Raw genomic sequence first — 23,556 nt, 5'->3', positions numbered from 1 at the left:
GTCCCAGAAAAGTAAAAAGAGATAATGCTTGGGGGGGAGGTGGGGAAATCAGGACAGATGCAGAACGAGTAGCAACTGTGTAATTGGAAGTGTGCTTTAAAAACTTACCTGCGTCGTAGACAGCATAGTACAACCGGAGGCAGAGAGAGCCGGCCGGGAGGGGAGGGGAGGGGCACCAGGGGCTGTGAGCTCAGGGTCGGGCCTGAGCCTGCAGAAGCCAGGGGTCTTCCTGCCACGCACCCAGGAAGCTTCTTACCACAGCAGGGTCGGGTTCGTTCGTTTGTTGTGTTGCTGTGATTCCTTCAGTTACTGTGCATGTTGGACGTGAAGAAAAGCGGAGAAGGAACAGAGAAAACGTTTTCCACGGTCATGGGGGGTAATAGTCAGAAAATCTCAGGATAAAAAGCTCTTGTTTATTCTGGGTTGGTGGGTTGGTTGGTTGGTTTTCTCCTCCTGGAAGCTTCCCAGGTTCCCCCAAGGATGAAAGAGGAACAGGCGTGTTCAGGATGTGCTTCAGGGGGTTTGGGCCAATTACTGTTTTTTCCCCCACAGGAGATGTCAGTGGACAAATACTGTCAAGTGAGACTTAACGGAACACTTTTTCTAGGCGATTTTAGAATAGTTTATCCATTTGGCTTAATCTAAAACTCTAAATTAGTGTTTGTTTAATGTAGTTTTTTAAAATTTTATTTTAATCATTGTTCAATTATTGTTTTCTCCTTTTTACTCCCAATCCAGCCCCCCCTTCCCACCCCTCCCCACTACCCTCCCATTACCACCCTCCCCCTTAGTTTATGACCATGTGTCCTTTAAGTTTGTTCCCGTGAACCCTTCCCACTGTCCCCTGAAGTTCCCTCTACTCTCTTCTGTGGGCACTGTCAGCCTGACCTCTATTTCAGTGTCTTTGGTTATATTTTGTTTGTTTCTTTGTTTTGTTATTTAGGTCCCTGTTAAAGGTGAGATCATATGGTATTTGTCTTTCACTGCCTGGCTTGTTTCATTTAGCATAATGTTTTCCAGCTCCATCCAAGCTGTTGCAAAGGGTAGGAGCTCCTGTTTAATGTAGTTTCTTGATGAGAGATACAGCCACAAGTTTCCAATCCACAGAGGTCTGCAAGAGTGAGGCCCAGGGCAGGTGCGCACCTGGGGCAGAGGGCGCGGGCAGGGGCGAAGGGCTGCAGCCAGAGAAGTGTTACATCTGGGCCCAGGTCTTGCCGGGCCAGGAAGGCTGAGTCCCTTCAGCTGCGATGAGGGACTGCCGGGATCTAAGTAGAGGACTGGCATGAGATGTCAGGGTCACGGGGTGACAGCCATGTTAGAGGAGAGGCCAAAGGAGAGCGAGGGGGGACACAGAGTAATCAGGCAGCGGAAGGGGTCCGGGCGCCGGGCGCTGTTGCCTGGGACTAAGGTGGTAGCAGCGGTGATGGTGGGAAGGGGTCAGGCTCCAGATGTGTTTTGCAGGATTTTCTGGCGAATTGTACATGGGGTAGAAGAGAGAGAAGTTCCCCACGAATCTGAGTTTTTGACCAGAGTGAGTGGAAGGAGCCATCCGCTGAGCTGGGGCAGAGCCTAGAGGTGGCGGGGAGGCTGCGGAGTGCTCAGGCTTCTGTTCAGACCTGGGACGCCCGGGGTTCCCGCAGACACCCCCATGGACTGAGAGTCGTCCCGAGCTCCTCTCTCACACCCCTGTGCCCCTCGTCAGAATCCTCCCGTCTGGGCTAATACATGTGATTCCGCTGTGCGCTACACTTTCCTTAATGTGGCCAAGTTATTACAATGCACTCGTGTTCTGTTAACGGCAAACACTTCGACTGGATTCTCATCTCGAGGAGGAGCTGTTTCCGAGCCGGCGTGCGCTACTATGTCCGAGGTAGGGTCAGTTTTGCTGGCACGGAGCCGCGCCGGGTTACATTAGCCATGATTAACGTCCGGTTTTACGGTGATGCGACTGCAGCCTCCTGCGTTTTATTTGTTTGCATGACCATCTGGCGGCCTCAGTAAACACTGACCTCCGGCCGCACTGTGGTGATGAGCTAGGTCTCCCGTGCCTTCCTGCAGCCACTGCAGCCGCATTGCCTGTGCTGAGGGACGCTGTCCACTGCTGCTTGCCGCTTCAGGAGGGACCGGCGGGTGTTACTGACTGGGTGTGTGCAGCCAGCTGAGCTCAGTGCGGTTGTCGGTAGCCTCAGCCCCTGCCAGAGAGCGTGTGCCTCTCTCGTTCTTGGCTGCTTCACATGCATGAAGCTAGACATCTGATTTCAGGACTTCAGCTCTGAAGATTTACGTGTTGAGCATTGGTTCTCTAGGTTTTGTACTGGCAAATGCTGATTTACTTAAACCAGCCTTCTAAAATCTGTATTAAAAGTTACTGTCATGGAAGGGAAGTTTCTCTCACCTTTTTTTTTTTTTTGGCCAGATTATTGGGATAAAACCCTGAGGGCCGTTAGATAAATTGTAGTTTTGGGTCAGGAAGTTATTGGGTTAATCTCCCTTGTTATAGGCAATAGAGCAGAGGAAGAAAGGCATTTAGTGCGTGAGCTGGCCAAGGTTCCAGACCAGAGTTGCATTAGCAGCTTCCCCATAACCAGATTTTCTTGGATGGAGACATAATTTTTTTTTTAATGCTCACCTGGGGATATGTTTACTGACTGCAGAGAGAGGAGGGGAGATAGACACAGACATCGCCGTGAGAGAGAGGCATCGTTGGTTGCCTCTGGAGATCCAGCCTGCAACCTAGGGGTGTGCCCTGGCCAGCGATCGAACCTGCAGCCTTTCGGTGTAGGGGATGGTGCTCTAACCAACTGAGCCTCCTGGCCAGGGCTGGAGACATAATTTTTTTTTTTTTAATGATTGACAGCTCACTTTTTTAAAGATTTTATTTATTTATTTTTAGAGAGGGAAAGGAGGGAGGAAGATAGAGAGAGAGAGAAACATCAATGTGCAGTTGCTGGGGGTTATGGCCTGCAACCCAGGCATGTACCCTGGCTGGGAATCGAACCTGGGACACTTTGGTTCGCAGCCTGCGCTCAATCCACTGAGCTACACCAGCCAGGGCGAGACATAATTTTTAATTAAATTTTTTTGTAGGTAATACATCCATATAGTTCAGCTATCAAAAAGTATCAAAAGAAATGCAATGAAAAATGTTTCTTGTTCCGGCCCCATGTGCTGTGCCTTTCCCCCACCAGCCGGTCAGCTGCTGGCCGCTGTTTATCCTTCCGGGGGGTTCTGTCCCCGCAGGTGTGTGCTCGTCTCCCCTCGTGACGGCGGCTGCGCACTGCGCACGGTTCCCCTGTGCACGGCGGTCATCTGTAACTCGGTGTACTGTGAAAGCCTTTCACAGAGGCCTGCCTCTCTGCCCCCGCCCCGCCTCCACCGCACTTTTAGAAATAACTGCATGCTGTTCTGTAATGGAAATACGGGAATCGTGGGAAGGACCCAGTGTGTATGGTCTGTGCTTCCGACTGGTCACTCGAGGGGCACCGAGAAGGCGCTTCCTTGCTGATTTGACTCAGTAATCCTGTCCCCGTCTGGTAACACGCTACCAGAAACCCTGACACCTCACATCTCAAAACGTTTTGTTTGAGGAATATGCCAGGTAGAAATAACGTTAAGAAATATTTCAGACAGTTAGAAATCCACTGATTTCTTCCTGGTGATTTGAGTCGGGGACTCACGTGGAAGTCACCGGGGCTCAGCGGGCTTTCCTGGCGAGAACAGGTCATGGAGACCAGACCGTGGGGCGGGGGAGCCCCCGGGTGCTGGAAGGGACTCCCAGTAGCGGGACCGGCCCCTCAGAGCGGGGCTTTTCCCATGAGGCCCGGGGCTCCTGTTCGTGGGGTTCGCATAATTATGATCATCATAAGCCTCTGCGGGGCCATTTTGCTTATGATAATGAAATACTATTAACATAATGGCCCATATTTGCATTAAATACTGTGTTTAATGGCTTTAACTTTCAAAATAGCATAGTAGTATTTTTTTAAACTGGGATTTATGAACATACTCCCAAGAGTACTTGAGAATTTATTTTCTGTAAAATATATCTCAAGTTTGAGAAACACTGTTTTGGGGGAATTACAGGAGTGTGTCTGCATAAACAGTTGATGCATTAAATAACAACCAACTTTATTTATTAATAGGCCCTTAATACCGCCCTTTAAGCCTGTTTAGCATGAACGAGCATCTCTTAGCTTTCTGATCATGCATCGTGCATTTGTTTAAAACCTATTTTTATGAGTACTTTTCCACTGACTTGAACTGACTTAATTCTCTCTGAATTAAATTGAATTTCCTGATATGTTTCTAATGTGATAAAGACAGTTAATTGAATTTTCTTTCACCTTAGGGATTGATTCTGAGGGCCACGCAGCCAACTTTGTGGAAACGGAACAGATCGTGCACTACGGTGGAAGCAAAGCCTCGTTCGTGCAGGCACGTTGGACTCGGGGCAGGGGGCGGGGGGGTGGGGGGGGGCGGTGCAGCCAGCCAGCTGGCCAGGCTCTGTGCTGGGATCTCGGCGTTCGGTCCCGTCACCGAAGCTTCTCCCCTCCCCTCCTCCCTAAAGTCACATCTCTGTCCACAGTGTGGGGAAAGTGCACCTGGAACAAAGGTGTCCGTTAACCTGGCCCTCGCTTGCTGGCATTTCCTGCCCTTCCTCAAAATCCCTGAAGGCGAGGGTAGGGTCGGAGGGGCGGGGGCTGGGGAGATAGAGCCTCCCCCAGCTCAGTCCTGCAGACCCACGACTCTGGACGGTGCCAGCGGTCCGGGGCAGTCTGTCTCTCTCGTGGCCACCTCTAGGAGTCGTGGGTCGCTAGCTCGTCCAGAGTGTTAGTGGCCAAACGTGTGAGATTCGTATGAGAAAGAATACAAGCCGTTTCCCAGTTTTATTTTTATAATGCAAAGTCAGGTAACAGGCGTCACTTGTTAGTTTTGATGCAGATGAACTGGTTTATTTTAGAATTTGGGGGAAACACTGAACAGTGTACTGGGGTCGTGTATATAACGTCAGAAGGAGAAAAGCTCCTTCCCAAAGGTGTTCCCCACAACACGGGAACTTGAGGAGCGGTAGGTACACGTGGACTCCTCAGTCGGTGGGTTGTGTTTACGGTTTTTCCGCCGCAGTCACTGGAGTGTGTCCGCCGGTGACAGCTAGCTGAGAAAGTGCAGCCTGCGTGTGTGTTTCCTTTCACGTGGCTCTCTTTTCTTCTAGACGCGAGGATCGATACCAGTTTTCTGGTCCCAGAGACCCAACCTCAAGTACAAACCGCAGCCACAGATCAACAAAGTAGCAAATCATGTGTGTATCTTCCAGGTTTTCCTTATTGGCTAAAATAGAAACTAGTTGACATTATAATTTATGTATAGAGCATATATTTATTCCTCATAAGTCAGAATTCCTCATCTTTGAGGCCTTTCTCCTTGGTTCTGGCACTCAGTGAGCCCCCTCAGGGGTGTCCAGCCTGTGGCCTAAACAGGCTGCGTGCAGCCCAGGGTGGCTGTGCATGTGGCCCAGCACAAAGTCGTAAATGTACTTAAAACACGATGAGATGTTTTTGTGATCACGCGTCAGTGTGTATTTATTTAATGTGTGGCCCAGAGACGCCACACGGTTGGACGCCCCGTTTGGTCCAGACGGTTGTACAGATGGCGTGTTAGGAGTGGGAAAACCAAGCCGTGGTTGAACGGCATCACACATTCAGACTTGAGAGATTCTGGCGAGATTTGCAACTGCTCGGTGTCCCAGGTGTTTGGCGAGTTCTGCTGGAGACGGTGCTCGGTCACAGCCGCGGCCCCGCAGCTCGGAGCAGCGCGGCCCGGGACTGCCATTGGCCGCGCGGCGTTCAGACCGTCCACACGAGGACGAGGTTTCTGCAGCGCGGACGTTGAAGAAGATGCTTTAAAGCGTCTTACGAAGATTCTCACAGTGTACGCTGGTAAAGTGCATAACTCTTTTCTTCTTCTCTAGATGGATGGTTTCCAGAGGCATTTTGACTCGCAGTTAATTATTTATGGAAAACAAGTCATAGTCAACCTGGTATGTTTCTTTCTTGTTTCTGGGGGAGCAAAACAAACCAAGAAAAAAATGACATTTTAACATAAATGTTACCATTTTAACCATTTTAAGTGTGCAGTTAATGACATTAGGAATTGTGGGCAGCCTTGGCTGGTGTGGCTCACTGGGTTGAGTGCGGGCCTGTGAACTGAAAGGTCATGGGTTCGATTCCCAGTCAGGGCGTGTGCCTGGGTTACAGGCCAGGTCCCCGGGGGGTGAGTGCAACAGGGAACTGATTAATGTTTCTCTCCTACGTTGTTGGTGTTTCTCTCTCTCTCTTTCTCCCTCCCTGTCCCTCTCTCTAAAAAATAAGCAAAATCTTTTAAAAAACACATTGTGCAGCCAGAAATGGTGTTGTACTGACCATTTCCAGCGCTTCATCACACCGAACAGAAGCTCAGTGTTCATTAAACGTAACTTCTGCTACCCCCCTCTCCTCAGCCCCAGCTACCTCTGCCCCACGCCCCGTGTAAATCTGCCTGTTCACTGTCTGTTCGTGGGGCCTTGCTGTTCTGCGTGAAGTCCGTTCCGGCTGCAGCGTGTGTCAGTATCCCGTCCCCCTCCGGGACCGAGCGCCCCGTGGTGTGTGCGCCACGGCTCCTTCACCCCCTGGCCCGCCGGTGGGCGGGCAGCGGGGCGTTTCCACTCCGTGTGCAGGCGTCTGTCTGAGTCCCGCGTCCAGTTCTTCGTCAGCTCTAGTGCCCAGGAGTGGGACCGCCGACCCTCGTGGTGTTTCTGTGTTGAACTTTTTAAGGAGCAGCCACACTGGAGCCACGGTTCTGAGTGTGCGGAACACGGTTTTGCCTTCCTTCTGACAATGTACCGGGGCTCCCTGCCTGGTTTGTTCATTCGTTCGTTGTCTTCAGACAGTCCTGCTCTCTCAGTGCTTTACGTGTGGCACCCACTGCCTCTGGCTTCCAGGTTTCTGCAGAGAAATTGTCACATGACCCTTTGGAGAATTTACTGTATGGGATGTGAGTTCAGTGTCCTTTCTGCATCTCAGAGTTTAGTTATAACGTGTTTGCTGCGGGGGGTTTTGGGTTTATACACTGCAGTTTGGTCAGCCTCTTGGGTTTGAAGGTTTATTTTTCATCAGATACGGGAGATTTGGGGCCACTTTTTCATTAAATACCATATTTTTTCGACTATGAGACGTACCTTTCCCCTCCCAGATTTGGGAGGAATAATGGTTGTTGATGCCGCTGTTGAGTTCTCTTTACATTTACATTGGTGAAATATTACGTTATTTATGTTATTAAATATTGTACCACATTTTTTGCTTCAACATTTTTTTCCTATTTTCCTCTAAAACCTAGGTGCATCCTCTGGTCCGAAAAATACGGTGGCCGCTGCGCCCCTTCCTCTGGCCCCTCTTTCCAGGACCCCCACAGTGAGCGCGCAGTCTGCCGGGTGGTGTACGAGAAGCCCCCCCGTGCCCTGGGCCTCCGTTCCCTTTGCTGCTCTCTCCCCTGTCTGCTCCGCACACCTGACGGTGTCGCTTGTCCCGTCTCCAGGCCTGCTGGTTCTCTCTGCTTCCTGCTAAATGTGCTCGTGAGCCCCTTCCGTGAACTTGAACTTCCATTTTGTGCTTTCCAGCCCCAGACTTAGCGTGTGGTTCCTTTCAGTAACCTGTTTCTTTGTTCAGCGTCTCGTTTTGTTCACACACTGTTGTCCTGATTCTCTTTAATTTTTTGTCCATCTTATATTACAGCTCTGAGCATATTTTTTTCAAATGATAAGAGAAAGTTTATTTAGAAGGTTACGGAGGTAGGAAAAGTGAGCCAGCTGGGCGAGGGACCAGGAAACAAGTTACAAAGGCACAGGAGAGAGGCAGGGAGCATGCACTTGGGGGGAAGGGGCGGGGCGGGGGGAAGACCGCTCTGCTAGACCCTCTTCCTAACAGGGTTTCTGCAGGGGGTTCTGTCCGTCCGCCCATGGTCACTGAACACGCCTTGTCTCCTTGTCTCACTGCGTGCCCCCTGGTGTCCTTGTTGTGGCTGCAGTCGGGGCGCCGGCTAACTCCGGACCCACGGGTGTGCTCTTTCTGTGTGTGTGTTGCTCTACCCGTTGAAGGCTCCAGCAAGCCGTTTGTTCCCAGACTCCAGACTGGTTTTGCTCAGACTGTTTCTTGTCACGTACGCTCACTGGAGTCTATTCTTTTAGCTCATGTTCAGCCAGTGTTTTGAGGGAGATTTCCTTGGATGTCAGGAATTGAAACAAGGAAAAAAAAAAAGAGCAAACATCAGCTCCCAGTCGCTGCAGGTCAGGAGGCTGGCTCTGAGCCTGGGGGTCGGCCTGAGGGGAAGACCGAAGGTGTCCTCAGGACTTTGCGAGCCTGCGTCTCACCTGGGTATGCAGGTGGCTTCCCCGATTTCCCAGAGAACATCGCCCCAGGGTCTGTTTGCTGTCTCTGCTCAGCCTCTCGTGCCCCAGGCAGCGGGGGGTCTGTGGTCCTGCAGCAGCTTTCCCAGCAGTGCCCCCCCCTCCCCCGTTGTGTTCAGAGTTACGGGGGACAGAGGCAGATGAGCCCGTCCTTTAGGTCGGAGCAGAACAGACGCCGCGCTGCGGGGGGGGGGGGGGGGGGGGGTTCGGGTCTGCCCCCCTGGTGTGAGCGGGGAGCTGAGAGCCGGGTGCCGCCGCCTAAGACAAGGACCCTGCTGCACCAGGAAGGGGTGGGCGTGAGAGCACGTCAGAACTCCACCCCAGAACTGTTCCGTGACTTCACAGGTGGATTCTTCTTGATTGGACGTTTTCTTGGTTGCTGTGAACCTTTGATTGTTTTCCAGAGCTCCTATACAGTTGAATCGGACAGCTTCTGTTTTTTTCAGTGTTTCTGTGAAGGAGCAAGGGCTTGGGGCACCCCAGTCCTCCATTGTGCTGATGCTACTCCCATCTGGAAGAAGCCGAAAGCTCTCGTGTTTGTACTTTTTTACAGGTGAACCAGAAGGGGTCAGAGAAGCCGCTTGAACAAGCGTTCGCAACCATGGTGTCCTCCTTGGGAAATGGAATGATCAGGTACCTGCTGGACTCCCGCCGGGGGGCTGTGCGGGTGAGCGGCGCACTCACACACTCACACACACACACACGTGCACAGGTCTCACTCGGTGTGTGTTTCATCGACGTGCACTTCAACTGTTTTTCTAATACCAGATCAAAGCATGTTTTTCTTGGCCTGCGATTTTCTCTGGCATAATTTCTGTTGCACAGCAACTTCTTAACAGTGGAGCTTTAACTTAAATTCTGTAAAAATCTAGTCCCTCATTAAACCCCCTGCCCTGAGGCAGGGCGTCACTTGGTCATCAGGGCGCGAGTTGCAGCTCCTTGTGACCACTTCCCAGGGCCCTGCCACCTCGTGAGCTGGAGCGCCTTCCTCCAGCCTGTGGCCCCTGGACGCCACCAGGCACAGCCGCAGCCTGCGTGCAGCCTTTGATGCTAATCTTTGGTTGTTAGGTGGCCGCGCCCTGACACTGTTCCCAGGGACGTGATCACCCCTACCTTGGGGGGGTTCCAAGCCGGCGGCACTCCCCCTGTGGAGAGAGGGGGGTGGCAGGACCCGCCCCAGGCATGGGGGCCGTGCCCTGGTAGGAAGCAGAAACAGACCTGGGGGGGGGACTTTCCAAAGAACTCGGTCTAGGTCACTTGGGGAGAACTTCAAACGTGCACGAGAACGGAACGGCACAGCGAACCTTCGGGAAGAATGCCTCCGCCGTGTGTGGAAGCTGCTCCGGCAGACTCTTGAGCCCCCGCCCTGGGCGCACCCCTGCCCTCTCCCACGGTGGAGCCTGCCCGCCCTCGGGAGGACTCGGGGAGGGGCTGCTCACTGCTGTGCCTGCCGCAGGACCCCCAGGGGAGCGCCCCCAGGGGGACGGACGTGCTCCCAGCACCCCTCAGAACCTCAGCCTTGGGAACCGGAACCTCGGGGTTTGGGGTCCGGCGCGTCTGCTCTGGGCAGAGTTCGGTGCTGGCTCCCGTGCAGCCGCCTGTAAGGCCTCTCCCAGATGCCTCCCGTGGGTGCGCTCGCCTCCCGGCAGTCTTGAGCTGGAGCAGCAGCAGCCAGCTTTGGGGGCCTGAGACGGGATCTCAGTCTGAAGCCACGCCCGGGGGCTCCAGGGCGCGTGGGGCACTTGCTGCTGGGGGGAGCACCCAGAGCCGCTGGTGCCCCCTCCCGGGGGCACGAGAGACCACCGGGCAGGGGAGCACGTCAGACAATGTGGTTTATTCCTGCTACTCCGTGAGTGCGTGTTCTGGCGGGGATGGGAATGAAACCAAATGGTCGACGTGTCGTCATCTTTCAGCTCTGTAGTGGGTACTCACTTCCAGTTTTTAGTTCACTGATTCACCTTCCAGTTCTTTAATCTTTGTCACTTGGAGTAAACGAAGTAGTTTGAGTTCACGGATTGGTGAGTGACCAGACAGCGAGAAGTCATGTGCTGGGCCCTCTGAGGCGTGAGTGCATGCGCTGGGACGGACGCGGAGGCCAGGGAGGCTGGTGGACAGAGGGGTGGTGCCGGTGACGTGCGCTGGGGTTCTCCCCGGGCTGTGGGCGGAGCGGGGCTGCTGGACTGCTGGGTCTAGCGCTGTGGTGGTGTGCTGAACATCACTGACTGTCACCAAAGGAAAGCCCCGTAAGGCCTTCTTGGAGGATACAGATGTGACTCTCGGAGGCTGTAAGCTTGAGAGCCCGTCTAAATACATTTGGGCACTCGGGACCTGTCCAGAGTCCTGAGACGGGTGTGGAGTTCTGAGTTGTGGTCAGAGCACTCCAGAGACACTGCCCCACTGCTGCCCCGTCACTGCCATCGGAGCCGGCATTGAAAAGCCCCCCGCCCCCGCCACTCCAAGTCTCGCTGAGGCCAGACCTCCCAGTTCGTTAACCTCTGGTTTCATGCCGACTTCTGGTTTTGTTTCCACTGTCTCCCCCTCGGTGATCGAGGTGATGGGAGCCCCTCTTGCTTGCTCGGGGTCCCACGTTGCTGGTGCCCCTGCAGCTCCTCGGAGCTAAGGGTGTCACGAGGGCAGATGCCCCTCTGGACATCGCTGTGTGGACGTGCGCCGTGTCCCCCCAGTCCTCCTCCTCCTCCATGACTCAGCCTGGCCCCTGGGTGGGGACGCGGGCGGAGATGAGCATGCGAGGGTCCTCGTGTGTCCACAGGGCTCGGGTCCCCTGCGTCCTCTCTTCCTCCCTTGACCTTCAGGGACTGGGTCACGATTCCCCTTCCGACGGGGCATTTTCCAGCTCGTGAGCGGCCACCTCACCATTCAGTGTGCTCCCACAGTGAGAGGCGTGCCCCCTAAATCCAGAGAGCTGCAAAGACCCCATTGCAGACTGACCAGCGAGACACTGCTGTCTGCCCCTGTGCATGTGATGGGTGGACGTTGGTATGTGGTCGGTGACTGACCAGAGTGGGGACCGTCCTGCCTGCGTTCCGCTCACACCCCTAGCGCACAACAGACAGCTGCATCGCGTTTGACCGGTTGGGGCGTTTTAATGAATTTGAGAACAGCAGAATGGGAACTGACCCGTTGCACATGGGGGGAGAGAACAGGTGTGTGCCAGGTACTCGGGTGGAGGGGCTCCTTTGCGTCCTGCACCTGACCGCCGCGCCTGTGCGCACCTCTCCAGCACTGGGTGGGCTGCATCCACCCCGCCCACGGGCCCCCGAGGAGCCTGTGGGGCAGGATGCGTGTGCGGGTTTCCCTTGGGGGGGGGGGTGAGCGTGAGAAGGTGGCGTGTGCATGGTGGCACACCTGGAGTGGAGCAGGCCCTGCTGTCCCAGCCACCTGTGCATGTGCTGGGGTGCGCAGGGGGGTCGGCATGCACGTGCTCCTGGGAGAAGGGAAGCAAGTGCTCGGTCCTTGGTCAGTTTGAGCGTCTCTCCTTTCGGTAGGTACGTCGCCTTTGACTTCCACAAGGAATGCAAGAACATGCGGTGGGACCGACTGAGCCTTCTGCTGGAGCAGGTAGCAGACATGCAGGACGAGCTGAGGTAAGCTGTCTCACCCCATGTCCCTGCGGAGGTGGGGGGGGTCCGTGTGCGCGTCCGCCGTGTTCACTCGTTACTCGCAGACTTGCAGACACAGGTCCCCGGATGGACGGACAGCGCTGGTCTGCGCTGTTGTGTCTAGCGTTTTCTTTCACTGAAAAGATGAGACTTCGTGATCTTTAAAAATTTGTTTTAGAGAGGGGGAGGAAGGGAGAAACATCTGTTGGCTGCCTTCCGAGGGCGCCCCGACCTGAGACCCAACCTGCAACCCAGGCGTGCGCCCTGGGCGGGAGGGGAGCCCGCAGCCTTCTGACTGTGGCCTGGTGCCCAGCCAGCGGGGCCACACCACCAGGCAGGGCTAAAAATGCTGTTTTTAAGTCCTTAAAAGTGACCCACAATAGGGCATTTCTGTGTTATAAATTATTTTTCACATGTTTACAGTTTTTTACACAACAAAGTTAGTTTGCTGCCATTTTATGGGTTTTTTCCCACTGCACGTTCCCGTGCAGGTTCGCGCCGTGAGCCTTCCTCGTCTTCGTGAGGACGGGGAGCCGCTGGGGTTTCCGCGTCTCACGGGGCGTGACGCGGTCCAATCGGACGTGCCCACCGCTGCTTCCTGCCGCAGGGGCGGTGGCCTGGGACGCGGCGCCTGCTCTTTCTGGGATGTCCCTCTGGTCTGTGGCCGTCGAGTACGCCTGGACCGCGCATTTCCTCTCCGACCTTTTAATGCACCGGTTCCAACAACGTTCCTGATCAGAGGAGACCCGTGTCATGAGAATGTGTTCTCAGTAGATGTCACCGACTTCTATGAGAGTGTTTATACAAATGTGTTTTAGTTATTTTCTAGTGGACTCGACCGGCAAGGTGGTGGCGACCCAGGAGGGCGTGTTCCGCAGCAACTGCATGGACTGCCTGGACCGCACCAACGTGATCCAGAGCCTGCTGGCGCGGCGCTCGCTGCAGGCCCAGCTGCAGGTGCGGCCCCGTGAGCGCGCGGCCGGAAGCCGAGGAGACTCGGTCCTTTTTAAAGACCAGGGACGGAGTCGTGCCCGTTGCCCTCGCCCCGGCCCCGCCCATTCTGCTTCCGTGTCTCGCCACCCACGGCGGCGTGCTTTCAGTGGCCGCGGCCCGTCTGCTCACGCCCAGCGTTAGTCGTGCCGTGCCCTCCGGCGTCGGGCGGAGCCACAGTCGCCCAGCGTCGCCTTCAGTTACACCGCAGCTCCCCGAGCCCTTCGGGCCGCTACACTCTGGCTTACAGATGACCCTGGAGAGACTGTGCCTGCATATGTTGTTTTTAGCGTGGAGCGTTTCCTCTGGCGGGTCCCTGGAAGCTCAGTTACTGGGCCAAAGGGGACGTACATGTATGTAGATACACAGACACGTATCTGTGTGTACACACACGTATATATGACTTTTCCAGAGCGTCCCGCCAGTTCACGCGACACCAGCCAGCAATAAGCGAATCTATTGCATTGCCCTCTTGCCAGCATTAGATACTTTTACTTGAAACTTTTTTTGTTTTAATAATACAAAGTAGTACCTAGAGGTGGTTTTTATTTGCGTCTCCTGTGTTACTGGCGGGGCCCCCAGGGCCTGCGGAGGGGCAGCACGCCTCCCCCGGCAGCCAGGAGCCGCGGGAGAGGAGCTGAGGACGGCCTGCTTTGGCTGCTAAGCCTGGGCGCTGAGACCTTCCGCACGTAAACACGGGGCGTCCTTCTTTCAGAGGCTGGGCGTTCTGCACGTGGGACAGAAGCTTGAAGAACAAGACGAATTTGAGAAGATTTACAAAAATGGTAGGTGTTTAACACAGGCAGTTACTCAGATTTTGAAATAATATTTTTAGTATGTTATTGGTTATGCTAACACAATTGTTCCATTTCCTTCTTTTTATTTAACTTTTTAAAGATTTTATTTATTTTTAGAGAGGGAAGGGAGGGAGAAAGAGAGAAACATCAATGTGTGGTTGCTGGGGGCCGTGGCCTGCAACCCAGGCATGTGCCCTGACTGGGAATCGAACCGGTGATGCTTTGGTTCGCAGCCAGCACTCAGTTCACTGAGCTATGCCAGCCAGGGCCCATTTTCCTTAAAAAAAATGTATTTTGTTGAAAACTAGTATTTTAGATTCAGAGCTCTGGCTGTCATTGCATCAGTGTCCGCTGATCTTTACTCTTGTCCACAGCCTGGGCCGACAACGCGAACGCTTGCGCCAAGCAGTACGCAGGGACCGGCGCCCTGAAGACCGACTTTACCAGGCAAGCTCGCCTGGGATGCAGCGGCCAGCGGACAGGCGGCTGGCAGTCCTGGGGCGGCAGCGGGGGCAGAGCCCGGGCCAGGATTGGGGGGGGGCCTGGCACTCGCTGGTGGGCCCTTCCCCTCCCTGGCATTTGGCTGTACCAACAGCTGAGAAACCGAGAACCACAGCTGCTCAGTCCCTCTCGGCTGCCATCTGCGCACCTGGGTCACCCCAGTTGGATTCAGCAGGCTGGGGTGGGGGACGGGGCCCGAGGTCTGCACCTCCTACAAGCACCCAGGTGGTTCTGAGGCTGCCTCCTGGAGCCACGAGGGGCAGTGCGAGGCGGGGATGGTTTGAATGGTCACAGACGTGGTTGGGCCTCTTCTGTTCCGCGGGTTTCCCGGGGGCCAAGCGCCATTCCGCAGTCGTCCTGCCGTTCCGTGCCACTCAACCCGGGCTTGGCGGCACTCTCCCTGTTTCTCGCCTTGGCTCTGGAGACGGAATGTCCCTCCTCTGTGAGCTACCTTGGTGTGAAACACCAACGACCTGCTGGGTGGTTGGTTTCCTTTGTGAGGCCCCTCCCTCGTGCCCTCAGGGCTGGTTTCTGAAATCTGTCGCTGCCTTATCTCCGCACCACGTGCTTTGGGGCCACTGTTATCCCCACTGTAAAGCAGGAAGGAATTTAATGTGGAAATACGTGACTCGGAACTTAACCTCTTCCCCCCAGAACCGGCAAGAGGACTCAGCTGGGACTCCTGAAGGACGGCTGGAACTCGCTGCTCCGGTATTACAAGAACAACTTTTCTGACGGCTTCCGGCAGGCGAGTTTGGACTGGACGCTCACTTCCGGTCACTAGGGGCCCGGCAGTCCTTGGCACCGTTCCCCGGTGACGCCCTCACTCCTGACGCGAAGCTCATAATTTTCTTTGTTTCTGCTCTAGGACTCCATAGACCTGTTCCTTGGGAACTATTCGGTGGATGAGTTAGACTCTCACAGTCCCTTAAGTGTCCCGAGGGACTTGAAGTTCCTGGCTGTAAGAAACCTTTACGTTTTTCAAGCCGTTAAAAGCGCTATATCCGAAGGTGTGGGTGGGGCCGGCTTCTCTCCATTCCGAACAGTGTGTGGGGTTGTGTGTGGGGTTCTGGCTGGGGTGTCGGGGCTCAGGCTCCCCGTCGGGGAAGGTCTGGGGGGAGGGAAGCCACGTAGGAGCGGCTGTGTCCTCCAGGTTTCACCTTCTCGCACACCCTTCTCATGCACGTCCCTGTGACGTGAAGACACTGGCAAAGGGAGTGTGGGAGGTGTCTCATCCAGGCAGACTCCGCCCCTTACAGTCAGGGGGGTTGGAGGCAGACTTGAGTCCTGGAAGACGAAGCACAGGCATACACACACCTCGGAGGCGCCGCAGGCCCGGTTCCAGATCCCGCGAGAAAGCGGGCATCGCGTTCAAGTGAGCCACGCGAGCACCTCGGTGTCCCAGTGCACGTAAAATGTGCGCTAGACCCTGTGAATGTACGAATCTTGATTAAAAAATACTTCGTTCCTGAAAAGTGCTAACCATCATTTGAGCCTGTGAGAAAAATGGCCCTCGTAGACCTGCTGGACACCGGGTCACCACAAACCTTCCATTTGTTTAAAAAAAAAACCCCGCACCTGCCAAGCACAGGAAGGCCAAGTGCAGGGGCTGAGGTGCGCGGGCAAGGCCACGGGCCCTCTCTGTCTCCGACTCCTGTTCACGGCCTGTGCAGGAGCCTCCCCGAGGCCCCCTCGGGGGTGGAGGGGCCAGAGCCAGAGGGGCCGGGTCCGTGCAGGCGCCTGCACAGCCTCCCTCCCTTGGTGCTCTGTTTGCAGGGAGTCTTGCCCCGAGGACCTGGTCACACGGCCGGTCCAAGAGCCGGGCGGTCGTGACTGAGCCCCTGGGTAGTGATGTTCTGTTGAAAAAGGCTGTTTGTCTGTTGGGCTGTGGAAGTGTCCCTCTGCTTCAGGGAAAGCACGCACGACGGATGTGGCGGCCGCTGGTCGGCTCTCTCCCTGATGGCCTCTCTCTGCTCTCTTTGCAGCTGCCCATCATCATGGTGGTGGCCTTTTCCATGTGCATTATCTGTCTGCTGATGGCCGGTGAGTCCGCCCGCCCCACGTCCCCGTGTCCATTTCTCAGAAGGCCGGGCCCTCCTTGCGCGGCGCCCCGAGTGTGTGGGTCTGCGCGGCTGGGCGTTCCCCAGCTCAGCGCCCCGAGCGGCGCGAGCCGGCGGGACGAGGCCCGAGGTGCGGCCGGAGGAGAGACACGTACTCGGTAGCTTCACAAACGTTTCCTTCTCAAGAGTTCTGAAACTTCTTCCTACTCCAAAGCCGTACTAGAAATCGTAGAAAATACGGGGAGGCAGATGGAGGAAGGTGCTTGTCCTGCCTCCCACAGATGCACGGACCCCTCTTAGCTTTCTGATGTTTTAATCTTTGCGATTGCGTGTGGTGTTTTTCAGAGTGAGGTGTACGTTTCTTGTAGTGTTTTTTCTCACTGAGCAATGTGAGTATTTTCCCGTGTTCTTATTGTTAAGGACTGCAGAGTGTTCTACTGATGGATGCATAGTTTGTTTAACCAGCTAGCTGCCTACTGGACACATGAGTGTTGTTAATAGATTAATACAGTACTTACAACTTTTAATCGCTTGAGAGCAAAATCGCCTAAGAGCTGAGTGGACATGGTCTTCCCTGGTTGGCTTTCTCTCTCTTGACATTCTCTTACGTTAGGGAGTTCATGAGCTCCTCAGGTTTGAGTGTCTCCGCAGAGCGATACTCAGCGCTCTGGCGTTCCGCTCCGGCCTGTGCCTGCCGTGCTGCGCTCAGAGGTGCAGCCTTAGGCACTCGGTGAGAAGGGGCACCCCGGCCCTCACCCTCCCCCCAAGTCCTGGGGCCGGCACTTCTCAGCTTGGCCTCACTCCCCTCCATGGGGCCCCATGCAGATGCTGCGCCCTCACACACAAGACATCGGAACGGGGTTTATGGAGACGGCATATCAGTGCCCTGGCTGGCGTGTCTCAGTGGGTTGGGCGTCTTTCCGCAAAGCGAAAGGTCACCAGTTCGCGTCCCTGTCAGGGCACGTGCGTGGGCTGTGGGTTTGGTCACTGGTCGGGGTGTGAACAGGAGGCTACCGATGGATGTTCTCTCTCACATCCACGTTTCTCTCTAAAAATAAATACCGTATTTTGCTGTGTACAATGTGCACCTCTGTTTTTGTGGGCGTTATATCCGCAGTGTGTATTCATTATACCCACGGGCAATGCTTGTTCTTTATTTTCTCTCAAAAATTTGGGCAAAAAGGGTGCATTATACAGGGCAAAATTCGGTAAGCAAAATCTTTAAAAAAACAACCCAAACCTTTAGGGGGAAAACGTGCACACCAGGAGAGCCGTGCTGCACTTGAGTGTGCTGTGAAAGTGGGTTATGGAGTTTTGTCTTACATGCTTATTAACATGTAACTTTTCTGACACGTGTATTTTATAGTTATTTTTGTGTAGATATTTGGATCGCAGCTCATACTGTGAACTGAACTACCAGTGATGTGCCCTGCCCGGGTGGCTAAATTTCTTGGAGTGTCGTCTCGTACACCAGAAGGTGGCAGTTCAATCCCCAGTCAGGGCACGTAGGGGGGCAATAGATATTTCTCTCTCTCCCCCTTTCTTCCCTCCTCTCTAAAAGCAATAAAAAACACATATCCTTGGGTGAGGATTAAAAAATATATAAAAACAACAAAAAATAGGGCTGAGAAACAAGAAAAAACAAACTAGTGATAGTTTCTTTTTTTTTAATTTTATGTAAGTGTCTTTTTTTTTTTTTTAAGATTTTATTTATTTATTTATTTATTTTTAGACAGGGAAAGGAGGGAGAAAGAGAGAGAGAAACATCAATGTGCGGTTGCTGGGGGCCGTGGCCTGCAACCCAGGCATGTGCGCTGACTGGGAATCGAACCTGTGACTCTTTGGTTCACGGCCCACGTTCAATCCACTGAGCTACGCCAGCCAGGGATAATTTCTTATAATAATAAAATATATAGTCTAAAAGCAGTTAATATTTGTGTGATATAACATGAAACAGTTCAGTCGACTGCTTCTCCAGGTGTGGCCCCTGGGCCAGCAGTGGGCAGAAATGCAGGCTCCCGGGCCCCGACCCAGACCCTCCGAGTCAGAAAGGCTGGGCGGGCCCGGGGGAGACCCTGACGCCCGGGGAGACCCCGACGCCCGCCGGAGCCTGAGCTCGGCTGCTCTAGGTCTGCAGTGAGCAGCGCTCCCCTTGTCCCATGGGTGTGTCTGCGCACCCGGGGGTCAGCGCGTGCTGAAGGCCGACAGTGGGCTCCAGTGTCCGTGGGTGACCACGCTGGCTCATCTCCTCTCCGTTCCTTCTGTCAACAGGTGACACCTGGACAGAAACGCTGGCCTACGTGCTCTTCTGGGGAGTCTCGAGCTTCGGCACCTTCTTCATCATCCTGTACAACGGCAAGGATTTCGTTGACGCCCCCCGGCTGGTCCAGAAGGAGAAGATAGACTGAGTCTGTGTCTGTGGAAAGCGGCTCGGCTCGGAAGACTCCGCCGTGCAGAGCTGGAGTCTTTACTGACCCGCTTTCCACAGCAGCCGGGGCCGCGCACGGCCGTGGCCCGGAGCACGCTGGGGCTCTGTCCACGTGGGTGGCAGCGCCACGTCCTTCCGTCCGGCGTCACTGTCCCGGCGACCTCCTCCTCACCGTCGGGACCGTCACGCCGCCAAGAGCTTCAGCTGTTCCGCGGTGCAGATGCGACCTGAGTTCAGCTCACAGGACGGAAGGAACCTGCTCATCGTCCGTTTAATCAGCTCTTGCAGAATTAGTGATATTTAAAAATCCAGCTTCTTTCACGACTTAAAACAGTGAAATTATTTTTCTAGCTCGGTTTCATCTTTGCCATCACGGAAGCAGTGGCCGTCGGCAAGCATACTTCCCCGCACCTCTCTGGACTTCCCTAAAAAGTGTAATAATAAGCTAACTCCGCTCTGTGTACAAGATGTAAGTCTTTTACATTCACCGAGGAGTTGGGCAAAACAGACTGTGGCTTTGTGGCGGGCGGGGCGGGGGGCCGTGTTCTTGGGAGTTTCAGTCCGGCTGCCTTCCGAGGGGCAGCCCAGTGTGAGTGTGGTGAAGAAGTTCAGGTATTCTCTCTCTTTTCTAAAGGTGTAAATGAAATCAAAGGATGTAAAGTCTCTCTCTTATGCTAATGGTCCAAAGCCGGCTCTCTGTAAGGACTGCCCCGGTGTGTAAAGCACCCTCGGTTGGCCCGCCACTTCCTCCCGGGCACTCTGGTTTCCCTGGGGCCCTCCGTGGGGACGCAGGGCCCCCGAGGGGCTCTGTGCCGGGGCGGCAGTGACGCCGAGGCTGCAGCCGCATCCCCACGGAGGGCATCTCGGAGTTGCCGGCCTGTGCCGGGCTTCTGCGCGCCACCAGTGGGCGCGTCCGAACCCAGTGCGCTCTGGTGGGGTGTGGCTCTCCAATCAGGGACCAGCGTCAGCGTGAATTTACGTGAACAAACCAACCTGGAAACACGCTTCAGCAGCTGTGCGTAGGCCTGAGTCGGGCTGTACACTCAAACTGTAATTATGAGGTTTAAATATGAGAAGAGTCTGTGAGGTAGTGTCATTGCCACTGTTTTAAAACAGTTCGGTTAAGTACTGCTACAGTATTTGTGTTGTGCTTGAAAATATGTACAGTTTTCAATAGCAATCTTGTTTTCCTTAAACATCTTTAAAAGCACCCTTATTTCAACATTACCTTTTTTTTCATCATTATCTTTTGTAAACATTAAAAAGAAGTGTTGCTTTTAGAAACTCTAAAGGCAGTAATAGCTGGAAAACCTTCTGTAGCTTAAATCAGTCATTAAAACTCGCACTAGGGTAAGTAATTAGAACTACCTGTCCCTAACGTGTAAATAGGCAGAATTTGTCCCAAAGACGAAACGCCGAGAATCGGCCCCTGCCCGCTGCAGCGAGTCTCTCTGACGCCGCCGGTGGGCCGGCTCTGCCGTGGGGGCGGGAGGGGGGGGGCCGATGCCGGCATGGTGGGCCACACCCTGCCGTGCTCTGTTCTGAACTCACGTACTGTATATCCGTAAGTGGAAATAAAATGTCATATTTTCTAACCACTCACTGTCGGTGTCGTCCCTGCGCTTCGTCTCCAAAGGAACATCTTTTCAACTGGAGTCGTTGACACCCTGCAAAGCCGCGTGGTCAGCGCGGAGCAGCCTGGCAACACGGGGGAGCAGGAGGGTCTGTCGCTTGGGAAACTCTCCGTCACGGCCACTCGAGAAACTGTGTTCTCACAGCAGTTACTTCTGAGGACAGATAAAACCAGGGAGATACTTAGTGTCAAGTGTGACGTACACAGAAAGGGGCCCTTTGTCCCTGCCACCCCCAAATGGGCATTTGTTTTTCAGATGACACAGGTCTCAACCGAGGCGTGCGACAGCATTGCCATGAGCGGCACCGCACTGCCACGGGCTGCGTCCTGCCGTCCCCGGTGCGGGCTCTGCGGGCCGCCGTCCCCTGCTCCCCGCTGCCCGTGCCGTCTTCCCGCAGAGGGGTTCTCGGCGGCCGCCCACCGCGCCCTGCGCCCACCTCCCCTGCGGTGCACTCACTCACCGGGGCTCTGCCCGGCAGTCTGCGCCCTCGTTCCGTGGGGAGGAGAGAAAAGACCCTTCTGAGCACTGGACTAGTGTCTAGTCTGGATGAGGCTTAGTCAGGGCGTTCCCGAGCCACCTACTTGTGCTCTGAGTCTTCACTTGGGCCCCCTCAGGGCTCAGGGGCGGGGTGGGAGTGGGGGGAGACCTGGTGCTGGGGGGACCCCCCACGTCGTTGGACGCAGAGTCGGTCTGTCTGATGGCCTGGGGTTGACTTCCTGTGTCAGGTCGGGAGTTGGGAGGAAATGAACAGAATCCCCAGTGACTGTGGGGCAAGATATGTGCAGTGGGGTGGGGCCGGGGGGGGGGTGCTGGGGGTGTGGCTTAAACAAACAAGGGGGTTTCTTCCTCCAGCTTGCCTGAGAGTCTGGTACCAGAAGATACTAAATTATTGTGATGCAGGTTAGTGAGGGTAAACCCTTCAAGTCCTAGGTTGCTTGCCCCATAGGCCTCCAGCATGGCAGCCTGGTTCACCAAAGCCAGCAAGATGGGAGTTCCTGTCCCTTGACAACATCTGGGAAGTGTCCCATCACTTTTGTCACATTCTATGCTTTAGAAACGAGCCATCCCCCTCCAGCTCAGCCCAGGAAGAGGGAGGGAGCTTCAGGGGCCATAAGTACCAGGAGGTGGGGATCTCTGGGGCCGCCTTAGACGTCGGCTCCACAGCCAGTCAGGAGAGGAAGATGCGCAGGTGTGGTTCAGAGCAGACAGGGAGGGAACCAGGTGCCCTGCAGGGGGTGGGGCTTCGGCTCAGGCCCAGGTGTCCTGGTTGCCCCCAGAGTGGCCTAAAACAATGGGAACTTTTGCTCACAAAAGCCTGCGATTTGGGCAGGAGCACGTGGGCCCTGCTCACCTGATTCCACTTAACGTCAGTTGCGTGGCGCAAAGGCTGGCGCCCACAATCCCAGGGAATGTGCTCGCTCACCTGTGAGAGGAGGGGACCCCAGGGGAAGCAGGTTCCAGACTGGGTGGAGGGGGACAGAGGGACACAGCCAGCACACCGGGAACTCCCCTCCCGGGCACCACCAAGCTGCTGGTACCCGCGACCCCTGCTCCCTTCCCTCCCCGGAAGGGGTGTGCGGGAAAGACCCTGCTGGAGGTGTTGGCCACCCTGCTCAGCCTAAAGCTTCACCGCTCCCCTCCTGATGCTTTCTGGGGCCTGGGACAGAGTGGAGGGGGCACAGGACCCGCACTTTGGAAGCCCCGTGTTCTCTCCCTCCCAAAGCTGCTACATCTTACCCAGAGGTCACACACATCTTGTTTCTCCACGTTTCTGTGCATTTCTTCCTAGTCGAGCACACACAGGTGTCCCTAAACAGGTGCATTGTTGACTTTCGTGTCTCGAGCTCCTCCTCTGGGCTGGAGGTCACACAGAAGCTCCAAGAACGGGCCTTCACTGGGGGAGGGGCAGCGAAGACTTAATGACCCCAATGAGGGCCCTGGTCCCAGGGGAGCTGCTGGACGGCCTCTTTGTTCTCAGCACTTCCCTTTATAGATTATTCACGAATTTTTACTTGTTTTGTTGGTTTCAGCCAAAGGTCCCAGTGTCCGCTCACCAGTTTCAGTGATGTGTGGCTGTGGCCCGCTTGTTGTTCAAGCTGTGCAAAGCTAAAGTATCACCCATTAAAAGATCACGTTACATCCAATGTCCTAACTTAAGCTCCCAGCAGGGCTGGGTTTGAACGTGGACTCTGAGGACAGGGAAAGTAGGACGTGCAGGCGGTACGTCGTGTTTAGGAGAATCAAGATGCTCTCGCCAGTCCCCGGGACCGTGCATTCTCCTGGCTTCCGCCCAGTGTTAGTCCCTGTGGCAGTGCCTGGTCCTCACCCCTCTCTACCCTGTCCTGGTTGGATCCTTCTGGAGGGGAACCTGGTTGTGTTGTGAGCCAGGAACTGGGGCAAGGCTCAGCTGGGTGGTTCTTCTGTTCCAGATGGCACTGGTGGAGGTCACTCAGCCGTCCTCAGCGGACGGATGGGTGGGTCTGTCTGGCGCAGGTTGGTGTGGTGTGTTAGCAAGGAGGGCTGGAGGGTGGGCCGTGCTGGTCCTGTGAGCTGGAGCTCCGCGTGGCCCTGCAGCACGGCGGCCTGAGAATAAGTTGGGCCGGGCTTCTCCGTGCCGGCTCAGGGCTGCCTGGGCCAGTGGGTTGTTTTCTTTTGAGGTTTTTTTTTAGGTCTTGGACCCGAGTCCTCTTACCCAGGTCTGCACTCACCCTGGGGGATGACATTTAGACCTGCAACTTTAAACAGCATCTCCGTGCTGGTGATCCCCAACTGTGTCTCTGGACCAGACCCTTCCCAAAGCCCCAGAGCCTTACGGTCAACTGCCTACTGGATGTCTCCCTGATTCTCAGACATCTCAGACTTGATAGGTCAGATGGAGCCCTTGATTCCTGTTCTGCAGACTCACTCCATCCCCAGCTCTCTCCGTCTCACTGCAGGCCGCCAGCATCCACCCAGCACGTCAAGCATTCTATTCCTCTCCTGCTCTTAACTGTGCATCCAATCCGTAAGCAGGTCCAGGCAGCTCTCCCTGCAAAATAAAACTCAAACCTGCCTACCTCTCTCTACGCCCGTTTCCAAGTCCCTGCCGT

General features: G+C 54.9%; 1 protein-coding gene across 1 annotated transcript in view; it reads left to right on the top strand.

Moving 5' to 3' along the window:
• SACM1L (SAC1 like phosphatidylinositide phosphatase) overlaps positions 1 to 20,432 on the top strand; it is a 41,396-nt gene extending 20,964 nt beyond the window's left edge. The window contains exons 8-20 of the mRNA XM_028518192.2: positions 1,769 to 1,870; positions 4,349 to 4,434; positions 5,213 to 5,299; positions 5,969 to 6,037; positions 8,991 to 9,070; positions 11,944 to 12,042; positions 12,876 to 13,014; positions 13,763 to 13,832; positions 14,219 to 14,291; positions 15,000 to 15,093; positions 15,214 to 15,306; positions 16,331 to 16,388; positions 18,677 to 20,432. Coding sequence (XP_028373993.1) covers positions 1,769 to 1,870; positions 4,349 to 4,434; positions 5,213 to 5,299; positions 5,969 to 6,037; positions 8,991 to 9,070; positions 11,944 to 12,042; positions 12,876 to 13,014; positions 13,763 to 13,832; positions 14,219 to 14,291; positions 15,000 to 15,093; positions 15,214 to 15,306; positions 16,331 to 16,388; positions 18,677 to 18,813 — 1,187 coding nt within the window. The 3' untranslated portion in view covers positions 18,814 to 20,432. The remainder of the gene's footprint in view (positions 1 to 1,768; positions 1,871 to 4,348; positions 4,435 to 5,212; positions 5,300 to 5,968; positions 6,038 to 8,990; positions 9,071 to 11,943; positions 12,043 to 12,875; positions 13,015 to 13,762; positions 13,833 to 14,218; positions 14,292 to 14,999; positions 15,094 to 15,213; positions 15,307 to 16,330; positions 16,389 to 18,676) is intronic.
• The last annotated feature ends 3,124 nt before the right edge of the window (positions 20,433 to 23,556 follow it).

The sequence above is a fragment of the Phyllostomus discolor genome, chromosome 7, assembly GCF_004126475.2.
Source record: "Phyllostomus discolor isolate MPI-MPIP mPhyDis1 chromosome 7, mPhyDis1.pri.v3, whole genome shotgun sequence".
In the NCBI taxonomy this organism is placed as follows: domain Eukaryota; kingdom Metazoa; phylum Chordata; class Mammalia; order Chiroptera; family Phyllostomidae; genus Phyllostomus; species Phyllostomus discolor.
This window is presented reverse-complemented; position numbering and strand designations above follow the sequence as displayed.